At 37.9% G+C, this 17,640-nt stretch overlaps 2 protein-coding genes across 3 annotated transcripts; both read left to right on the top strand.

The window, feature by feature from the left end:
- Positions 1-205: 205 nt before the first annotated feature.
- dars2 (aspartyl-tRNA synthetase 2, mitochondrial) lies at positions 206-7,795 on the top strand. Of its 2 annotated transcripts, none has more exons than XM_044134770.1 (17): positions 206-704; positions 848-947; positions 1,563-1,629; positions 1,767-1,868; positions 2,342-2,437; positions 2,528-2,651; positions 2,758-2,804; positions 3,509-3,615; positions 4,317-4,386; positions 4,657-4,836; positions 5,049-5,156; positions 5,366-5,428; positions 5,562-5,714; positions 5,788-6,006; positions 6,098-6,208; positions 6,293-6,368; positions 7,257-7,795. In XM_044134770.1, the coding sequence occupies exons 1-17, from the start codon at positions 536-538 to the stop codon at positions 7,439-7,441; spliced, it is 1,977 nt and encodes a 658-aa protein (XP_043990705.1). In that variant the 5' UTR covers positions 206-535; the 3' UTR covers positions 7,442-7,795. The 2 variants fall into 2 exon arrangements, with proteins under 2 accessions (XP_043990705.1, XP_043990704.1); XM_044134769.1 differs by having other exon boundaries at positions 4,314-4,386.
- Positions 7,796-8,883: 1,088 nt separating this feature from the next.
- On the top strand, positions 8,884-17,241 carry bpnt2 (3'(2'), 5'-bisphosphate nucleotidase 2). Its single transcript, XM_044134243.1, has 8 exons — positions 8,884-9,519; positions 10,650-10,722; positions 11,024-11,170; positions 11,272-11,425; positions 12,227-12,322; positions 12,511-12,672; positions 13,635-13,769; positions 14,465-17,241. Exons 1-8 carry the CDS (start codon positions 9,395-9,397, stop codon positions 14,605-14,607), a joined length of 1,035 nt encoding a protein of 344 aa, XP_043990178.1. The 5' UTR covers positions 8,884-9,394; the 3' UTR covers positions 14,608-17,241.
- Positions 17,242-17,640: the final 399 nt, after the last annotated feature.

The raw sequence follows: 17,640 nt of genomic DNA, 5'->3' as shown, positions 1-17,640 counted from the left end.
GTTCTGTTTTTTTTGTTGGTTTTTTTTTTATCACTTTTACTTCCATCTTTGTGTTTGTTGTACTAATTATGTATACGGTTCTGAAGTCTTTTTTTTTTGTTAGTTTAAAGAGTGAAACTTTTAGTTTAGTCCGTGCTTCTATCGAATATTTCGTCGATTGATTAGTTCAGTCTTACGTCATGACGTTGCTTCCGTTTACGTAGCCTGATTCCTACATGAATGGAACTACTTTCAAGTACAGACTGGGAATTAGATAAAGCCATCCACATGAGCAGAGAGTGGTGAAACCTGCCGAATAAAAGACGAGTGAAACGCGGAACTAGGGGCAGGACAGAAAAGTGACCGTGGCAGCGTATAGTTTCTTCATGTTAAGCTTCCAGCGTTTATTAATGTGATATTACAATGTCTGCAAACGGGTTTCCCCATGTAAGAGGAGCCATTTGTAGCCTGCTTTAAACAGACAGACACTCCGAACGGGACTTCAGTGATTCCCATAGTTTTAGATAGGTGACTGTATGGTTTTGACTCGTCAGGAATGGCAGCAAAATGCAGGTTTTTGCTTCAGAGGGTCCTTACAGGACTCAGAGCTCGTGCTGTGTGGTATCACCAAGCGTCAGGTAGAGGACAACACCTGGTGTGTAGAGCACCAGTCAGACAGCTGAGCAGCGCCAACAGACTCCACACGCCTCCCTCTGCCACCACAGGTACTTCTTAACTCATGGATATCATGGAATAATGACACTGTTGGCTTACTATTGTATTGGTTGACTGTGTTAATTTAAGGTAATTCCTGAAACTTTTTTTTTTTTTTTTTTTTTTTTTTTTTTTTTTACTGTCGTGTTGCCAGGTCTCAGCAGCCTGTCGTTCAGGACTCACACTTGTGGAGAGCTGAGGTCACATCATGTAGGAGAGAAGGTCACGCTGTGTGGATGGGTCCAATATCTCAGGTTTTATTCTCTATTAGCTCTTCATTATTTGAGACGTAGTGTACTTTTGACATTTTTTTTTTTTCATTTTTTTTTTTTGTGTGATCTGTATATGATACTCCAGAATAAAACGGTGCATTATTGTGAAGTGAAAGTATAAAGAAAGCTCTAAATTTTTCTTTAGGAATAAAAAAAATTAAAAAGGGGCACGCATTCTTGTTCATTTTTCAAAGTCATTGGTGGTAGGCTAAAATGTTGATCAGATTTGGGCGTCAGGGCAGAACTTTAGGCGGTAGTGTTACCAGTGCATGTACATATAACAATCAGTAATTTAACAAAAATAAAAATCTAATTTATTTGTTTTTCTTTTTTAGATTCTGATGTGTTCCTTGCTTCTTCTTTTTTGGTTGCTTTTTTTCCCACTTAATGTTTACCCGAACAGAGTAAAAAATGATCAGAAATAGACCAAATATTTGAATATGTCAACAAATTCTATCTAAACTAAAATTAGAAGCCATTATTAAACTTCTCAAGTGACAATAAATAATCTTCTTCTATTCTATCACGATTATTTTAGACAATTTCAATGATCAAGTGTTTGAAATAAATGTAATAATTTCTTTCTGCTTACCACAGACAAGATCTGTTTATCATCCTGCGAGATTTCAGCGGTTTGACTCAAGTTCTAGTCCCCCAGAAAGACGTAAGAAATTTAAAATTCAGCTGTAAAAAGTTGCTGATGTCACTGAAAAAAATAAATAATACAGAAAATGTATGAATTAATTGAAAAATTATTAGAAACCCCACCTTAAACATAAGGGTTTTTTTTCCCCATGTTAGTCTGCCATCAGCATGAAAGCAGCGCTCTGTGATCTCTCTGTGGAGTCAGTCGTCAAGGTTACAGGAACAGTCAGAAGAAGACCAGACGGGCAGGAGAACAAGGTTTGAGCGTGTTATCAGGTTATATTGTTTGTTAAATGCATTTTGTAATATTTTTTATAGTAAAATTGAGTATTCTTAAAAAATACTGTTAAAAAAGTACTTTATATCACTTTTTATTTAATGTATTTTTTGCTAAGAGTTGATTGGGAGGCAGAGAATATTTAAGTCCTCCAATGATATCACCTTTGGCTGTCAACAGTCACCGCTGTTTTACCGTGATTTCCAGAGAAACATTAAAAACAGATCGATTAAACGCATCAAATGGCTGCAGGAGTGTTTGCACTAAGTTTAACCAAATCTGCGTCATAAACACAAATCCCTAAGCAGAAAAGCTTTAGGAAATCAGCGCTCACTAGCAGCACAGATAGATGATGAAATGTTGTTTTTTTTAAGATATGTCCTGCAAACCTGCATCAAAGCAGCCATTTTCCTCTAGATGGGCCTGACTTCTCATCTCGTTGCGTTTACGCCAGGCGATGCCAACAGGAGACGTAGAGGTGCTGGCGGAAAATGTGGAAGTCTTCAACACGTGCCGGAAGCTGCCTTTTGAGATAAAGGACTTTGTCAAAGTTAGCGTCTCGGTCAACTAATGAGTAAGCTTTTATTTGTACAAATTAGAGTGACTTTTAAAAATGTGTCGTGTCTGTCGGGTGGCGCAGAAGTCTGAGTCGTTGCGGATGCAGTATCGCTACCTGGACCTGAGGTCGTCGCAGATGCAGAAGAATCTCAGACTGAGATCTCAGCTGGTGATGAAGATGAGGGAGTATCTCTGTAATGTCCACGGTACGGACAGTGAAGTTCACTTGTTCTTGTTTAGTTGTTGTCTTTCAAATTTGACCTCAATTCTGTGTAGCTTTATTGTTTTGTTTTTTTCCTCTCCTTTATGTAGGTTTCGTGGATGTTGAAACACCTACTTTATTCAAAAGAACACCCGGGGTAAGAAGGTCCTCAGCCATCTTAAACATAGAAGAACAAAAAAAAAATCCCCTCTCATTTCTATATCATTACAGCACCTCACAAAGATATTCAGGCCCCTTCAATTTTTACATTTTGATAGTGTAACATAAATCTTCAGTGGATAATTTTGGGTGGTTTTTATGTGAACATAAAATTGATTACAGTCGGGGCCCTAAAGGAAAATAACTTAAGTGCGGTCAGATTGGATGGAGGGTTGTGAATTTTTAAGTCTCTATCCCTGTTGAAGGAAATCACCTCCGAAGCTTCCCCCATCTTATTTCAGCTCTGGGGGTTCAGTTTTAGTTGTCGGCTACAAGTTTCATTTTGGAACTTGCAATTGGAGATATGAGAGTTAGAGAGAGATTTATACAAAGGGACACTATGCTTTTTATATGTCTCTTTGTATGTATTGTCACATAATTTTCCTACTAATTCACTATTAGTGAATTACAAGACTTTGTGTTGGAGTAGCTCAGAAAATCCCTCAAAATACACTGGACATTTTTGTCGCGGTAACCTGGCGAAATGTTATGAAGGTTTTACTGTAATTCACATTTTTCTTTAAAACAAATCATTTAGAAAAGCTTAAAATGTTATTGTGGCACAAAAGCACATGTCACTTTTTGAAGCTAACATCTAAACGTGTCTGAGACGTTACCGAAAATCTCGTGTTTTTGTTTCAGGGCGCCAAAGAGTTCGTGGTCCCCTCCAGAGAGCCGGGCCTGTTTTACTCTCTGCCTCAGAGTCCGCAGCAGTTTAAGCAGCTGCTGATGGTGGCTGGAGTGGACCGGTGAGTGACCACCTCACTGTACCTCCAATGTGGAAGGAAACCTCCCCGCTGGCTCCCACACATTCAGTCAGATACATTAAACTTTTTATCTGCAGCAGTGCAACATTTAGCAGAACTTTAACCAAAATCACAGATGAAAGGAGAATTGAATATTGTTGTTCCCCGACTTTGACGTCGGTTCCTACGCGTTCAGCTGATGGAATAAAGCAAATAACTAGTAATCAAATAACTAGTCATTAATCAAAAACAGGAGGTTTGAGTAAATGCTTTTGCTGCTTTAAAATAATTGTAATTGTAAAAAAAAAAAAAAATCTGATTGCAAAGGCATAATATCAACATGAAGTGCAACCTTTTGTAATGGTTAGCTCGATTCAAATCTCATTAACATGTAGCTTATTGTACATTTAAATAAGCAGTCATTGCTTTGCTAGATTAGAGAAAAATTCTCACTGAAAGTTGGCCAACAATAGGAAATTGTTGAGTTACTTTATTTCATGTACAGCTTTGTTATTTATTTTTTTTGTGCATTTATAATTTAGCCACAATCAGTTTGCTTGTGCTGTACTTCAAATAGCGTTTGTATTTGTTAAATCTCATAAAAACACAGAATGGGGAGGATGGGTAAAGTTAAAATCCCACCGTGCTTGAGTTGCTTCCTAACCCATGAATACAAACGTCGACTCTTTGTCTGGTGTAAGCAGGTACTTCCAGGTGGCTCGATGTTACAGAGACGAAGGCTCCAAACCAGACCGGCAGCCAGAGTTCACTCAGGTGGGATGCAGCAGTGGGATGCTCAGCCTGTTCTGTGAAGGTGTCAAAACGTTTGCTTGTTGTAACGTCTCACACGAATGTATGGTTTTCCTTTTGTTCTGTTTCCAGTTACTCTACGTTACTGAGTGTGTCACATGCAATCCTAGGAAAATAAACCCAAAGATCTGTTGTTTGAATGTGACAAAACGTGAAATATTTCAGTATTTTTGCAAGCAGCTGTAGCTGACAGGAGCTGCTAACCTGTCAGATCTTCTCGCTTGACCGCTCCAGGTGGACATAGAGATGTCTTTTGTGGACCAGGCCGGCATTTTGTCGCTGGTGGAGGGTTTGCTGCAGTATTCCTGGCCAGCAGAGAAAGGTTCTCTGAAGGTCCCTTTCCAGTCGATGACGTATGACGAAGCGATGAGAGACTATGGTGTGGACAAACCGGACACTAGATTTGGCATGAAGGTGGGTGAGTGCTTGTGGCTTAGATGAACCGAAACTTAACGTGGATTACCAATAGATTGCGTATTTACAGAATTTCGGATTTATCAGGAGTCTGGGGCGCAGGTGACTTAATCAAGCCTAAATTGTGTTTAACCAGACGAAAGATTGAGGCCATTAAAAAAGTGTTTATATTATTCTCATGTATTTTTTTTTCTGTCTTCTTTCTTTCCCAGCTGACAGACATCAGTGACGTTTTCTCCTCCACTCAGATTGAATTCCTCAGATCAGCTCTCAGCCAATCAGAAGGCTCGGTTCAGGCCATACGTGTGCCCAGCGGAGCTGTATGAATATTTTTATTATTTATACTATTTAAAATGCTCTTCTGTGCTACACAGTCCAGGAGTTAGTTCAATAAAGAAAAACTTAAAGAAAATGTACTTACCGGTAATTCAAATAAGACATGCTTTATTATAATATCAATGTTTGTATGCTGACATGTCATTTGTGCCATTTTTGCTTTTATTTGTGGTTGTTCTGTGTCTGCTGAAAGAAACTTTTCACGGGGAAAGATTTAGAGGACCTGAAGCAAGCAGCCAAGAGTCAATTTGGACAGGTAGGCTCATATGTCCTTTTGTTTTTATCAAGTAAAGCTTTTTAATGATTAGATTTCAGTTGTTACTAAATCCTGGATAGTCTTAGAGATCTCAAAACATTTTCCAAATCTACATTTCTGTATTTCTGTAAAGGAGCTGAGTCTGGTGTTGGTCAGAGAAGACGGCACGTTAAAGTCTCCCCTGAAGAAGCTGATGCCCGTCTCCGTCACAGAGGATCTGCTGAGGAAGACTGCAGCCGGACCAGGAGACCTGCTGCTACTGGCAGCCGGCTCTCTCCACGCTGTGGTAAGGTCCTGCCTCTAAGACAAACCAAACAACTAAAAATGCTCTTTTAAACGTCCCTTCGTCCTGCTGTCAGCGCCCCATGCTCGGCAGCCTTCGCCTTAAGGCAGCGCAGCTCCTAGAGGCTCATGGGCTTTCGGTTCGTGACCCGGATGCTTTCAACTTCCTGTGGGTTGTGGACTTCCCTCTTTTCTTACCAAAAGAAGATAAACCCAAGGAGTTGGAGTCGGCTCATCATCCTTTCACTGCTCCGCAACCGGAGGATAGAGAGTTGCTCTTCACGGAGCCACACAAGGTGTTTATATGATTTTTTCTTAATAGTTGCCCTTGTGGAAAATAATACATTGCACAAGCCATACTCAGTGTGGTGTTTTGGTGCTTTGTAGGTGCGAGGGCAGCATTATGACCTGGTACTGAATGGCAGTGAGATTGGAGGAGGTTCCATCCGGATCCATAAAGCCTTAGAGCAGCTCCACGTCTTAAAGAACATCCTGAAGGTTAGCTTTCCTTACTTAATAAAGAAAGAAAATAATATTGGTTCATATATGTTATAATTACGTTTGTTATTTTTCCTTTGACAGGAGGATCCCGCTCTCCTTTCACATCTGCTGGAGGCTCTAGACTCTGGAGCGCCACCTCATGGAGGCATCGCTCTGGGTAACTCTGCTCATGCCTGGAGATTAACATTAGAGCCACCAGAGGGCGCCATTTGACCCCAAGTCAGAAGAATCTTAGCTATCATAATCATTGGATCCTTCAACTGGTTTAATACACTAAAAGCAGAACAAGAGTTGAGCAACACAAACAATGAAATCAGTAATAAAAAATATTAATATTAAAATATAAATATTAAAAAATATTAATCAAAATATGTTCAGCATTCATTAGAATGACTCTAAAGGACAGTAAAAATATATTTTTTTTCTTGTCAAAAATGTTATACCAGAGTAATTACATGCCTTAGTTGGTCATAACATAATCTAAACATAACACATCTGTATTAAAATGTTCAACACAGCAATTTCCAATAAATTTCTAATAAATCATTTGGTCATGTACCAAATGATCAACTTGACCAACATGATCATTTGGTCAAGTTGATCACCTTGATCTAGGTGTTTCTCACTGTTACTGAGTCTGTTTTGTTTCATAAAATGAAATTTAGCAACAAAGTGTCTCTCTGGTAAAAATGACAATCTTTAGCATTTATATGGTCATAACTGTTATGTTACAAATATTCCATTGTGTAACAGATGTTAAAGGGAGTAATTTTAGGGAAAGTTATGAAATATGAAGTCAGGAGGACTCAATGTAAAATAAATTACACAGAGTCAAAGAATGTTTGCGAAGTCCAAATTCAGGTATTTTTATTGAATCGGGAAATAAATTCAAGCATAGAACAGTTGCTAAGGTTTTTTTTTATTTTTATTGAGACAATTTAAATTCATGAACGTTTTGTTTGCCAAAGCATTTTTTAGTGCAGAGTTTTGTCTTTTTTAGCTAACTTGCACCTGGTTTGCTGACTCCTTTATCATGCCCCCATAGGTTTGGATCGCTTGGTCTCTATCTTGGTCAGAGCTTCCAGCATTCGCGATGTCATTGCCTTCCCTAAGTCATTCCGGGGTCATGACCTCATGAGCCACGCGCCTGATTCCGTGTCAGAGGAGGAGCTGAAGCCGTACCACATTTCTGTCAAATGGCCAACCGATGGAGGACGAGAAGGGAAGTGAGACGTTGAAAAAGACAAATCAACATCTGAGGAGATGTTTTCCTAAATTTCTGATCTGCACATCAGAAATAAAAGCGTTGATGAGGACACACAGAGAGCGACACATAGACTGAACAATGTCCATTTGGTCCGCAGGGACATTAAAGACAAGAGAATTTAATAGAGAAATGATGTGAGGGCTGTATCTGAACGCTCAGGGTTGAAAAAATATCATGCCAAAAGGACAGTGTAAAGCTAAAACTGAACTATGATGAAACAATTCATGTCGTATCAAAACTTATGGGGTCAAACTTATTAGGTGTTTCTCAATGTTACTGAGTCTGTTTTGTTTCATAAAATGAAATTTATTGACAAAGTTACTGTTTCAGGACATTTCCTTTAAAACTCTGTGTCTTGTCTGTGTCAGTTTGAGTGATCTGTTTCCCACCTTGATAAGAGTAAAGCTCTTGTGGTAAGAAAGTCTTAAAATAGGAAATAGCATTCAAAATGCCTAATTGAGACAGTGGAAGGTTTTGTTTTGTTTTTTTGTACAAGAAACTCTTGGGATCAAAGAGTTAAAGATACGAGTAATTCTAGTACAAAAATACTTTTTTAAGAGTAAAGTTCCTAATAATTCTTGTACTCTCATTCACACAATTACCTTACAGTGTGAGCAGTCTGTTACTCTGCTCTGAAACAATATAAGCTTACTTGCATATAATCTCAACCTGAGTTTATTAAAAAAAGAAAATTGGAGTGTAGAGATATACGGGGCATATAAGAATATAACATTGGATGCTTATGCTTTTGTTGCTTTTACAAACCAAACATGATCAACTTTTTTTTTTTTTTTTTACAGTAAATTTGTAAAAAGACTTTAACACCAAATCTGAAACTGATTTATTTTTATTATTATAATTTTTTTTTTTTTTTTTTTACAAAATAATGATTTCATAACCTTTTTCTCTAATTTGCTTGGTGTGCAATTATGCTGTAATGGTAGCCAAGAATACTGATAACCGTAACTGGAGACACAGTTACTACACTCAGATAATCTCCTTTTCACTCGTAAGACCACTTGGCTAGGTCTCATCAAAGACGGAGAATATTTTTGATTTACTTATATTATTTAAGTTATGTTACAGTTGTTATTTTTGTGGAAGAAGTCAGTTTTATATTTCACATTTGAATGTTTTTTGTATGTTCTTTGAAAGAAAAATAAGACGTTTTGTTGTTCATCATTAAATTGCAAAAGCAATAAAAAAAGGTAAACATCCAAGAGTGAATAGTACTTATTGGCACTATATGTATCCGACATATTGTTTGCTTAGTTTTTATTTTTATATCCTTAAGTTTTATATATTACATGCCGGACACCATTAGCAAGTGTCATTTCATTCTGTTGCGTAGTTTCGTAGTTCTCTGTAGTTTTTCTCACGTACAGCACGGAGACATTTCCGGTTTCTATGACGACGGCAACCCGGAACAGGAAATGTCGGGGTATTTGACCGTAGCTCAGGAAAAAAAATGATTGAACAGAGATGTGATTGTTCTTTTTCCGCTTCGAGAGCAGTGAAGTCGTGGCTTATTTCTGCTAGTTGACGGCGACGTTTAAGTGCATTAGAGGCGTCCAAGAAACGGAATGTCGTTTCCAACGGAGACGTTGTGTCATTCGGTGCTTTTCCAGGGTCAGACGATGCTGAACGGCTAGTCGGCTCGTATACATTACCCTGTGTTGGTGGTAGCTAGGGTTTCTTTTTAAGAATTCTCATTATCGTGTTTGGGACATTTCTTTGTGTGTATCCGGAGATATTTGCCTCAAAGCCACACAGCGGCTGTGAAGCTGAAGCTCTGTGGGACTTCTCAGCGTTTGTACTGGTCAGCCACGTCAGCTATATCCACTGATAAACTCGGAGAACATCTGTTCTCTTTGGTCCCAAGTTTATTTAGTTGAAAACCGTCAGAGTGACTTCCAATGACAATGGCTCCGATGGGTATCCGGCTGTCACCGCTCGGGATGGCGGTGTTTTGCCTGCTGGGAGTCGGTGTCATCTACCACCTGTATGCCGGGGTCTTCTCCAACCACCTGTCTTATTTCAGGTTGGATATTTGTTTCTTTATGTATAGTAAAGTAACATTATCTGACGCAATTCGTATTGCAAGTCCATCGGATGTTATGATGTATAATTTGAATCTAAAGTGGGAAGGTCCCGTTTACTTGAGCCTTCCTGATTTTTACATTTTTCCTCTTCCTACTTCTCCATTTCTTTTCTCTCTGACGTATTACCTAATGTCTCTGATTTCAACAGATCAAAACTGGTGTGTTTTGCTTAGTCAAACCTGTCTGGATGCTTGCAAACATAGATACTTGCATATATCTATAGATATATATCTTTATATATATATATATATATATATATATATATATATATATATGTATATATATATATATATATATATATATATACATATATATATATATATATCTATATCTATATATATTTATATATATATCTAAATATATATATATATATATATATATATATATATATATATATATATATATATACATATATATATATATATATATATATATATATATATATATATCCATCCATCCATCCATCCATTTTCTAACACCCTTTGTCCCGAGTGGGGTCAGGAGGTAATGGTGTCTATCTCCATCAAACCTTTCGGGCGAGAGGGGGGCTACACCCTGGACAGATCACCAGTCTGTCACAGGGCAACACAGAGACAGACAGGACAAACAACCATTCACACTCACACCTAAGGAGAATTTAGAGAGACCAACTTGCCTGACAGTCATGTTTTTGGACTGTGGGAGGGAGTTGGAGAAATCAGATACACAGGGAGAACATGCAAACTCATGTCAAGATCAGTTTAGTCTTTCTGACTGAATTCCTGCTTGTCAGACATTTGCAACAGTTGTTGAAGAGACTTCAGTAGAAAGGAAGGTGTGTCACACCTTAATTGACAGTGACTCCACACCTAGCAGGTGTGAATGCGGTCTTTGTTTTGCACTTTTAAATAGTCTTAAATAGTTAGGTTTGTTTTCTGAATACTGAGAGATGGACTGATTTCAAAAAGATTATGTCTTTGTTGGTGCTTCAAAACTTTACATTTTTAATTATCTTCTTATAAAACAGCATTTAAAAAAAAAATAAAAAAATTCTGATATTAACTTTTCTTCTGTCATCTTGTGGCTGCAGGCAGAGGAAAAAGGTGGACCTGAGAGACCTGTTAGCTGTCTCTGTGGAGGCTGCACAACTGGGTGGAAAAGAGGTAATTAAATGACAAACCCTTTCTTCATATTGTCTATGGACTACTATGTCGAAACATTTTATATGTAAGTGGAGCTAGACTGTAAAAACTGTTTCAATGTATGTGATATTTATGATATTATTAATGATAATGATTTAAACGTTACAGGCTTCCCCTGTGTATTTGTGGGTTCTTCCTCCCACTGTTGCCACTGGCCTCACTTTTGTTTTTCCGATCCCAACATTTAGACTCCTAACTCCGTTTATGATTTCTCTGTTTATGCTGAATCCGCTGGTTGAACACGTAGCTCCTTTCTGTCTAGGTGAAAAGAGTACGCGAAGAAGACACACTTAACGAGAAGTCAAAGGGGGAAACAAGGGAGGGAGCTAAAGAGCTTCTGACTATGGGGGACCTGCAGTCGCACCGGAAGATGTATAACCTAATAAAGAACACATTTCCTGAAATCACTGTGAGCAAATGTATTTTCACAAACAATGCTTTGATTTTGTGTGTGGTTGAAATGACAATATCCATATCCAAGTGATTATGCCCGAATGTTTTTACATTTAGGTATACAGTGAGGAAAGTGACAGCAAACCAGATTCGGTGTCCTGGAGCAGGAACATACCGAATGACATGCTGACGCTGGAGAAAGGCAGGGAGGTTTCTGCTGATAGCATCACTGTGTGGATTGATCCTTTGGATGCTACTCAAGAATACACAGGTGGGTCGGCACCACAATTTCTGTGATTTCATTAAAATCCAACATTATTACCTGATCTTCCTTTGTTTTGCTTGTATTTGGAAAACAGTGAAGTTGTCTGATGACCCCATATACTCCTCTTTTTCTTTTTTTTTCCAGCCGTGTTGAACAAGATGCTTGTGTAGAACTGGTTCTAGGGTTTGCTTCTCAGCCTCTGAGAACAACCAGCACTGTCGCTCTAATTGTTTCAGAAAAAATAATTTCTATTCAGAAATACTCCCTAAACTATTTTTTTTTATGATTATATATTGTTTTATATTTGTTCAGTGTTTTTTAGCACACTTATGGGAGATTTTCTGAAAAGTATGTATAGAAAGGAATATAGCCAGTTATTTAATATAAATGTTTTAAATATTTGTATTGGGGAGAGGGATGGCAGTTCATCCCTCTCCTCTCCCAGTTAAACTGTTTTTTCCTCTGTGTAACTGGAAAAAACAGTTTGTCAAAGATGAAACATTTGATGTTGCTGCACCATTAAAAGTGCGTCAGGCCTTTTATATTGTTTATATTGTTAATTAATTTTGAATACTGGTATATTAACTTGGAGTCATTCTAATTATTTGTGATTAGAGCGGCACAGAATGTCCCAAATATATTATTATTATTATTATTATTATTATTTTTATGTATTAGTTGTAGTTTGCTCATTTATCCCAAGTGTTGCATCTTCAATGCTAATGATGCAGCAAGTCTTACAGCAACAGATACATTGGACACAAATGCCTGTTTTCTCTCTTACCCTGTAACATTATCTTTCCACAGAGAAATTGGTGAAATATGTGACCACCATGGTGTGTGTTGCTTTAGAGGGTAAACCAGTCATTGGTGTCATACACCAGCCATTTACAGGGTTTACTGGTAAGTTGGGGCATCTGTGAAGAGATGTTTTATCCCTACCTTTGACTAAGTACGCCCTCTGGATGTATTTTCTTATTTTCAAAAAGCCTTATTGTAATCTGAAGTGTCTTTATGCTAGAAAAAATTGCAAGTATATGAACTTGTTCTCTTTCTCTGCCCTGCTTCTGTCTCTGTTATTGCCTCCTCAGCCTGGGCGATGGTAGGTCAGGGAACAAACATGGAGCACAGATCGTCCTACAACCTCAACTCGCCAAGAGTGATTGTATCACGGTCACATTCTGGAGAAGTAAAAAACTTTCTTCACTCTGCTTTTGGAAACAGCACAACAATAATCCCAGCAGGTGGTGCAGGTGAGCAGATAATTATTGGTCCTTTTCATGTTGGCATTTAAGGAACATGAAACGTATTACCTGCTGCTGTGATGACCAGGAGCCTATTGCACAAAGATTTGTGTTGATTGTCTACTAAAAGCTGGCATTAGTTGAACTAGAAAAAAAAAAGTGTGCATGTATCCAAGTTCATCTTCTTTGGAGATTCCAGTAAATGTCCTATTGAGTGCACAGGTGAAATCACCAGAAACCCTTTAGTTTAAATATGCAAAAAGATGCAAATAAGCCTCGGAAAACTTTTGTGTTTTTGTGGGAAGAAGAGGAAGCTAATATGGTGCAAGCAGAAGGCATCATTGACTTCTCGTATGTCTTGTGCAAAGTCAGACATTTTTTAATGTCCACTGTTTAGCTGGATTGCACAATATAAACAAATTCAGAAGTGCACTTGGAAATGGTGAGGCTGCTGTTTTTCCATCTCCAAATTCACACTCTTTTCACAATTTAATGTGGTCTTGAAGTATTGCTATGGCTGCTAATGAATCATTTAGGCATGCTTTAAAAAGCGCTCATGTAACTGCAATAATAGATACTTGAATTATTCATCATGTCTCTGGTGCACAATTGTTTTCACAAAATCAGCAGTTTTGCAGCATATCCTCCAGGTGTCGCCAATGCGGCCAGTAAAAACTCAAATAAAAAAAAAGAAGCATTTTCTGAGTTTGAAATTTGAAAAACAAATTATTTAAACAGGTTGTGTAGACTTTTTAGAGCCTCTCTTAGTGTAGTGTCGATTCAATAGCATTTGTCTTTCCTCACCATATAAATAGTTTCTGCCTTTCTCAAATAATTGGATTAAAGTAGGGTTATTGAATTGTCATTTTTCTTTATAATCCTTAAGCAAACAGCATCAGTTTGTGTTAAGAAGGTTCTTTAAATAGACAGGCATTTCAGCCACAGTGTTATATGTTTTTTTTGTCTAACAGGATACAAGGTGTTATCGCTGTTGAAGATGCATTCAGGCCAAACGGAGCCTATACATGAAGCAGATGTTTACATCCACATCACCTTCATTAAGAAATGGGACATCTGCGCTGGTGCCGCACTACTGAACGCTCTTGGTAAAACCATAGCTATTTCTTTTTCTTTTTTTTCCGCAAACTTTTATACCTTCTTTATATTATTACCAGTGGCTTCAGCTGAGAGGAATGAGGTGCTTAAACTCTCTGAAAGCTCTAGTTTCACATTTCTTCCCAGTAGGGAATGTATCCAGGGTGTACCCGCATCTTTAGCAAGTCTTGAATTCATGTATCTACAATTAAGGCCTTAAAATGTCTTAAATTTATTTTTATTTTTTTAAAGAAAATGCAAGTTGGCCTTTAATTTGTTAATCTTAGTTTTAAATATTGTCTTGACAGGCTTGTTTAATGTCTTATTTCCTATGGTTTGTTCTATTTCCTTGCAGGACTTGTTTGAGTCACACTCGGACATCTTCATTGCATTCTGAAATGGTTGACGCTACCGCTAACTAGCTGCTAATGTACCCTTACTAGCTAGCTAGCTTCTTTGCATCTATCATAAGTCGTGCAATACATTTCCCTGAGCCAATGTCGAATATCCTGTGTTTGGAATATGAACCCGATTTATTCTAACGCACAATTATTTTACAAATGAACCAGTTTGTTATAATTTTGAACACTGACGAATAGAACAGAAGCACATTAGCTGCTGTAACTCAATTGTCTTTTCCTCACAATTCTGATGTGGGTGAAATTAATTTTGACTTTACACTAATAACCATTAATCTCCTTTACAGGAGGCCACATGACCACTCTGAAGGGGGAGAACATCGACTTCAGTGGAACTCCTTTGAACAAAGGAGGACTGGTGGCCAGTGTTGAAGTGGATCATAAGGACATACTGGCCAAACTTCCAAACTGGGACCCTTCAAAGCACTGAAAGACAACCACAGAACCATTGAAGGTCTGGCATGTAGTGCTGGGGCTTACATGAAGAAGAGATGATTAAACATCAAACGTTCATGTTATTTTTTAAAAATTTTTTTTGAAAGCTGGGCGGGGATTTGCTGTCTACACAAACACGGCCCACTGAACAGGATTGTGACCAGCATAGTTACCACAATGGTTCTTGATTCTCACTCCTCCACAGCTACGTGCATCGTTCATCCATCTCATGTGAAACCGCATGCTCACAAGGAATTGTGGGAAAACAGTGGACCCTTCCATGTCTCCTCCTTTCACCTTCACAGGGGAACTTTAATGTGAAAATCTCTGGAGCGTACAGCTGAACATTGCAGGAGAAACTCTGGAGTTCTGCTTCTGCTTCCACCATTGTAGATGTCTTCTTTTTTTTTTTTTTTCTTATTTCAAAAGAGCATAACACTAATTTAGAGAGGAATGTTTCAGAGAGCATCGGACTTTACCCCATTTCTGTAAGTAATGAAACTTTGGATTTTGAGTAAATCTTTGGGTTATTGCGTTAAAAAATCCTTTTATTTTTTTATTTAAACCCTTAACCTTTTATTAACATTATATTAAGACGGATTAATTGAGAATAAGTTAATTATTAGTAGAGAACTTATATTGTGGCCAAGAGAGAAGCTGATCGACCAGATTTGTGTTGAGACTTCCATGTTTATCCGATAATCGAGCAAATTGGAATTTGCTGGAATTTAACCAGAATTTGTGCAACAATAAATGCTTAAAATTGGTACTTTTTACTTATCTATTCAAAATTTGTTCAGCAAAAGAAGTGAAGCAGTCCGTTACGTAGCCTCAGCACTTCTCCAGTCCAAACAGTTTGTTTTGATGGTTCTCGATTTAGAAACCTTGGAAACCACGCAGTAGACTTGTCAAAGTCAGAAAGATTTTTCAGTAGGAAAAACCAGATCCTAGTTGGAAAGAGAAATTAGTACTTCCTCATTTCTGCCTAAAAGTGGCTTCAAAACTCTGAAGTATGCATGCATGGTTTGGATTTTTGGTCTTGATGAATCCCTGTTTCCTTTGACTACTGTTTGTCTTTCAGCACTGTGTTGGTCGTACCCCGAGTCACTTTTGACTTTTTGTGTTCAGTCGAAAAATACCAGCAGAGATCTCACACGAGTGTCTGAAGAAGGTACGTTTGTTAGAGGATCTTTTCATGTTTGCTTTGTTTTGATAGCATTTGTGTTAATATGTAGAATAAACTCCATTTAGGTCAGAAATTAAATATTGAAACGGTTTCCGTCTGCCACTGGTTGATGAGGCTTGACAACTTGTCAATAGAGGTGAGGAATGATCTGGAATGGGTTGGCTAGTACATAAAAACATGGCCAAGTCAGAGCGGTTACGCTTGAGTTTCAGTTTCATGTTTCCAGTGCCTTTGCTTGGACAAAACCACATTGTCGCTGTAAGCTACATTAGTAATGCAGACAGCAATGCTCGCCGCCATCAGTTGCTGTGAAAATGACATGGACACTGTTTGGGGTGTGACTTTGGATACGCCCCTTTAAGACTCTCGTGCATGTGTACTTTAAGAAACACTTTTTCACATCACCGTGTTGTGACGTGCTTGGGAGTACTACTTTAGAAATGAAAAAAGATCTTTTTAAAATCCGTACATTTATAAATGTGGAAAAACAAAACGGATCAGTGTATAGAATACCTGACCTCTGTAGACTGCCGCTCAGCTTTCCTTAAGGCTGCACACGTTTAAGCCTCCAATCAAGATGCCACAATTTCAAGTTGGGGATTTTGTCACTAGGTTGCGATGTTGCAGAGTACAACGTAGAACTGAAACAACCTTTGAACGCAGACAGACAACATGTGGACCGTCTGTAGCCGTGAGCGTGGACTTCTCAAAGGAGCACCACGTGTACCTCTGTGTCTTTTTCCAAGTAGTCCTACCAACCAGACTCTGGGAGTTGCATCAGGTTGTAGTTGGATATCCGGAAGGCCTTGGAGAGACATTCTCTGGTGTTCACTACTTCTGTCGTTTTTAATGTGATTTGGGGGATTTAGTAGCGGTGCTCATTTTCAGTTTTTCTTCGCATGGCTACTGGGTTTATAGGAATCTCATATCTTTGTGTCTACCTCTCTGCCAGTGTTTCACTTGCTCTCTTTAAAGTCGGGTGATTTACACATTGAAAGAATGCAAAAGCCAAAATAAAATACAGAGCACGTGAAGGTTTTTTTTTTGATCAGCTAAAGTAGAAAAACCTTTAGTTACTACTGAAGTAAATGAAATTCATCTCTGTCAATAGGGTCTTCTATTCCCTCCAATAACATGGTAAAATTTTACATTAACCACAGAAAGGACATAAAAAAGAGCCTCTGCAAATCTGCTTGAGCTGACTATTTTACCTTTAAGCAGCATGAAAGCTAGATGTAAAAAATCATGCAGGCTTTTAATGTGCTCCTGAACTTAAAATAAAAAAGTAAAAGTGTGAATGACCGCCCTATGGTTTTAAAAAGACTGTAGACTGGTTTTATGGTCTGACTTTTTTTTTTCTTGTTTGGTAAACGGTATGTACAGTTTCCATGAGTAATTAATTTTGCTTCTGTGAATTTCCAATAAACTGTGTGCATGAAAGGATGAGCTGTCTACTCTGATTTGTTTTTTTTGTTAAATGTCTATCAAGATTTAAACAGTCATGTTCACACATAAATCAGCTCAAGAGATGTTTGCTATTTGTAGACATTTGTTACATTTTCCAGATTTTTATTTTTTTAAAGAAAACCATATGTATTCTCAAGTACAACAATGAAGTTTGTGGGTAAAATGGGACAAAATGGGACTAACTTGAATATAGATGAATAATTATGAGAGGTGCCCTAACTGTAGTCACATTTTTCTTTGCTGTTTTAAAGTGTGTTCAAAACGGATATTTTAGTAAAAATCTTATTTATATATTTACATGCATGTGTGTGTGTACTCTCATGGCACTCAAGCTTTCTCCCACCGTCCACAAACATGACTGTTAGATTAGTTGGT

Source organism: Gambusia affinis, linkage group LG12, assembly GCF_019740435.1.
Source record: "Gambusia affinis linkage group LG12, SWU_Gaff_1.0, whole genome shotgun sequence".
NCBI classification, from domain to species: Eukaryota; Metazoa; Chordata; class Actinopteri; order Cyprinodontiformes; family Poeciliidae; genus Gambusia; species Gambusia affinis.
The sequence above is the reverse complement of the archived record's forward strand: the minus strand, read 5'-3'. Positions and strand labels throughout refer to the sequence as shown.

What these genes read in the sequence shown, in the direction of transcription:
- dars2 (XM_044134769.1), top strand. Translation starts at nt 536, where the DNA reads ATGGCAGCAAAATGCAGGTTTTTGCTTCAGAGGGTCCTTACAGGACTC. An exon ending in ATGGTGGCTGGAGTGGACCG is followed by an intron (nt 3,616 to 4,313) that starts GTGAGTGACCAC and finishes GTCTGGTGTAAG; the next exon opens with CAGGTACTTCCAGGTGGCTC. An exon ending in TCTTAAAGAACATCCTGAAG is followed by an intron (nt 6,209 to 6,292) that starts GTTAGCTTTCCT and finishes TTCCTTTGACAG; the next exon opens with GAGGATCCCGCTCTCCTTTC.
- bpnt2 (XM_044134243.1), top strand. Translation starts at nt 9,395, where the DNA reads ATGACAATGGCTCCGATGGGTATCCGGCTGTCACCGCTCGGGATGGCG. An exon ending in GCCATTTACAGGGTTTACTG is followed by an intron (nt 12,323 to 12,510) that starts GTAAGTTGGGGC and finishes TTGCCTCCTCAG; the next exon opens with CCTGGGCGATGGTAGGTCAG. An exon ending in CGCACTACTGAACGCTCTTG is followed by an intron (nt 13,770 to 14,464) that starts GTAAAACCATAG and finishes TCTCCTTTACAG; the next exon opens with GAGGCCACATGACCACTCTG.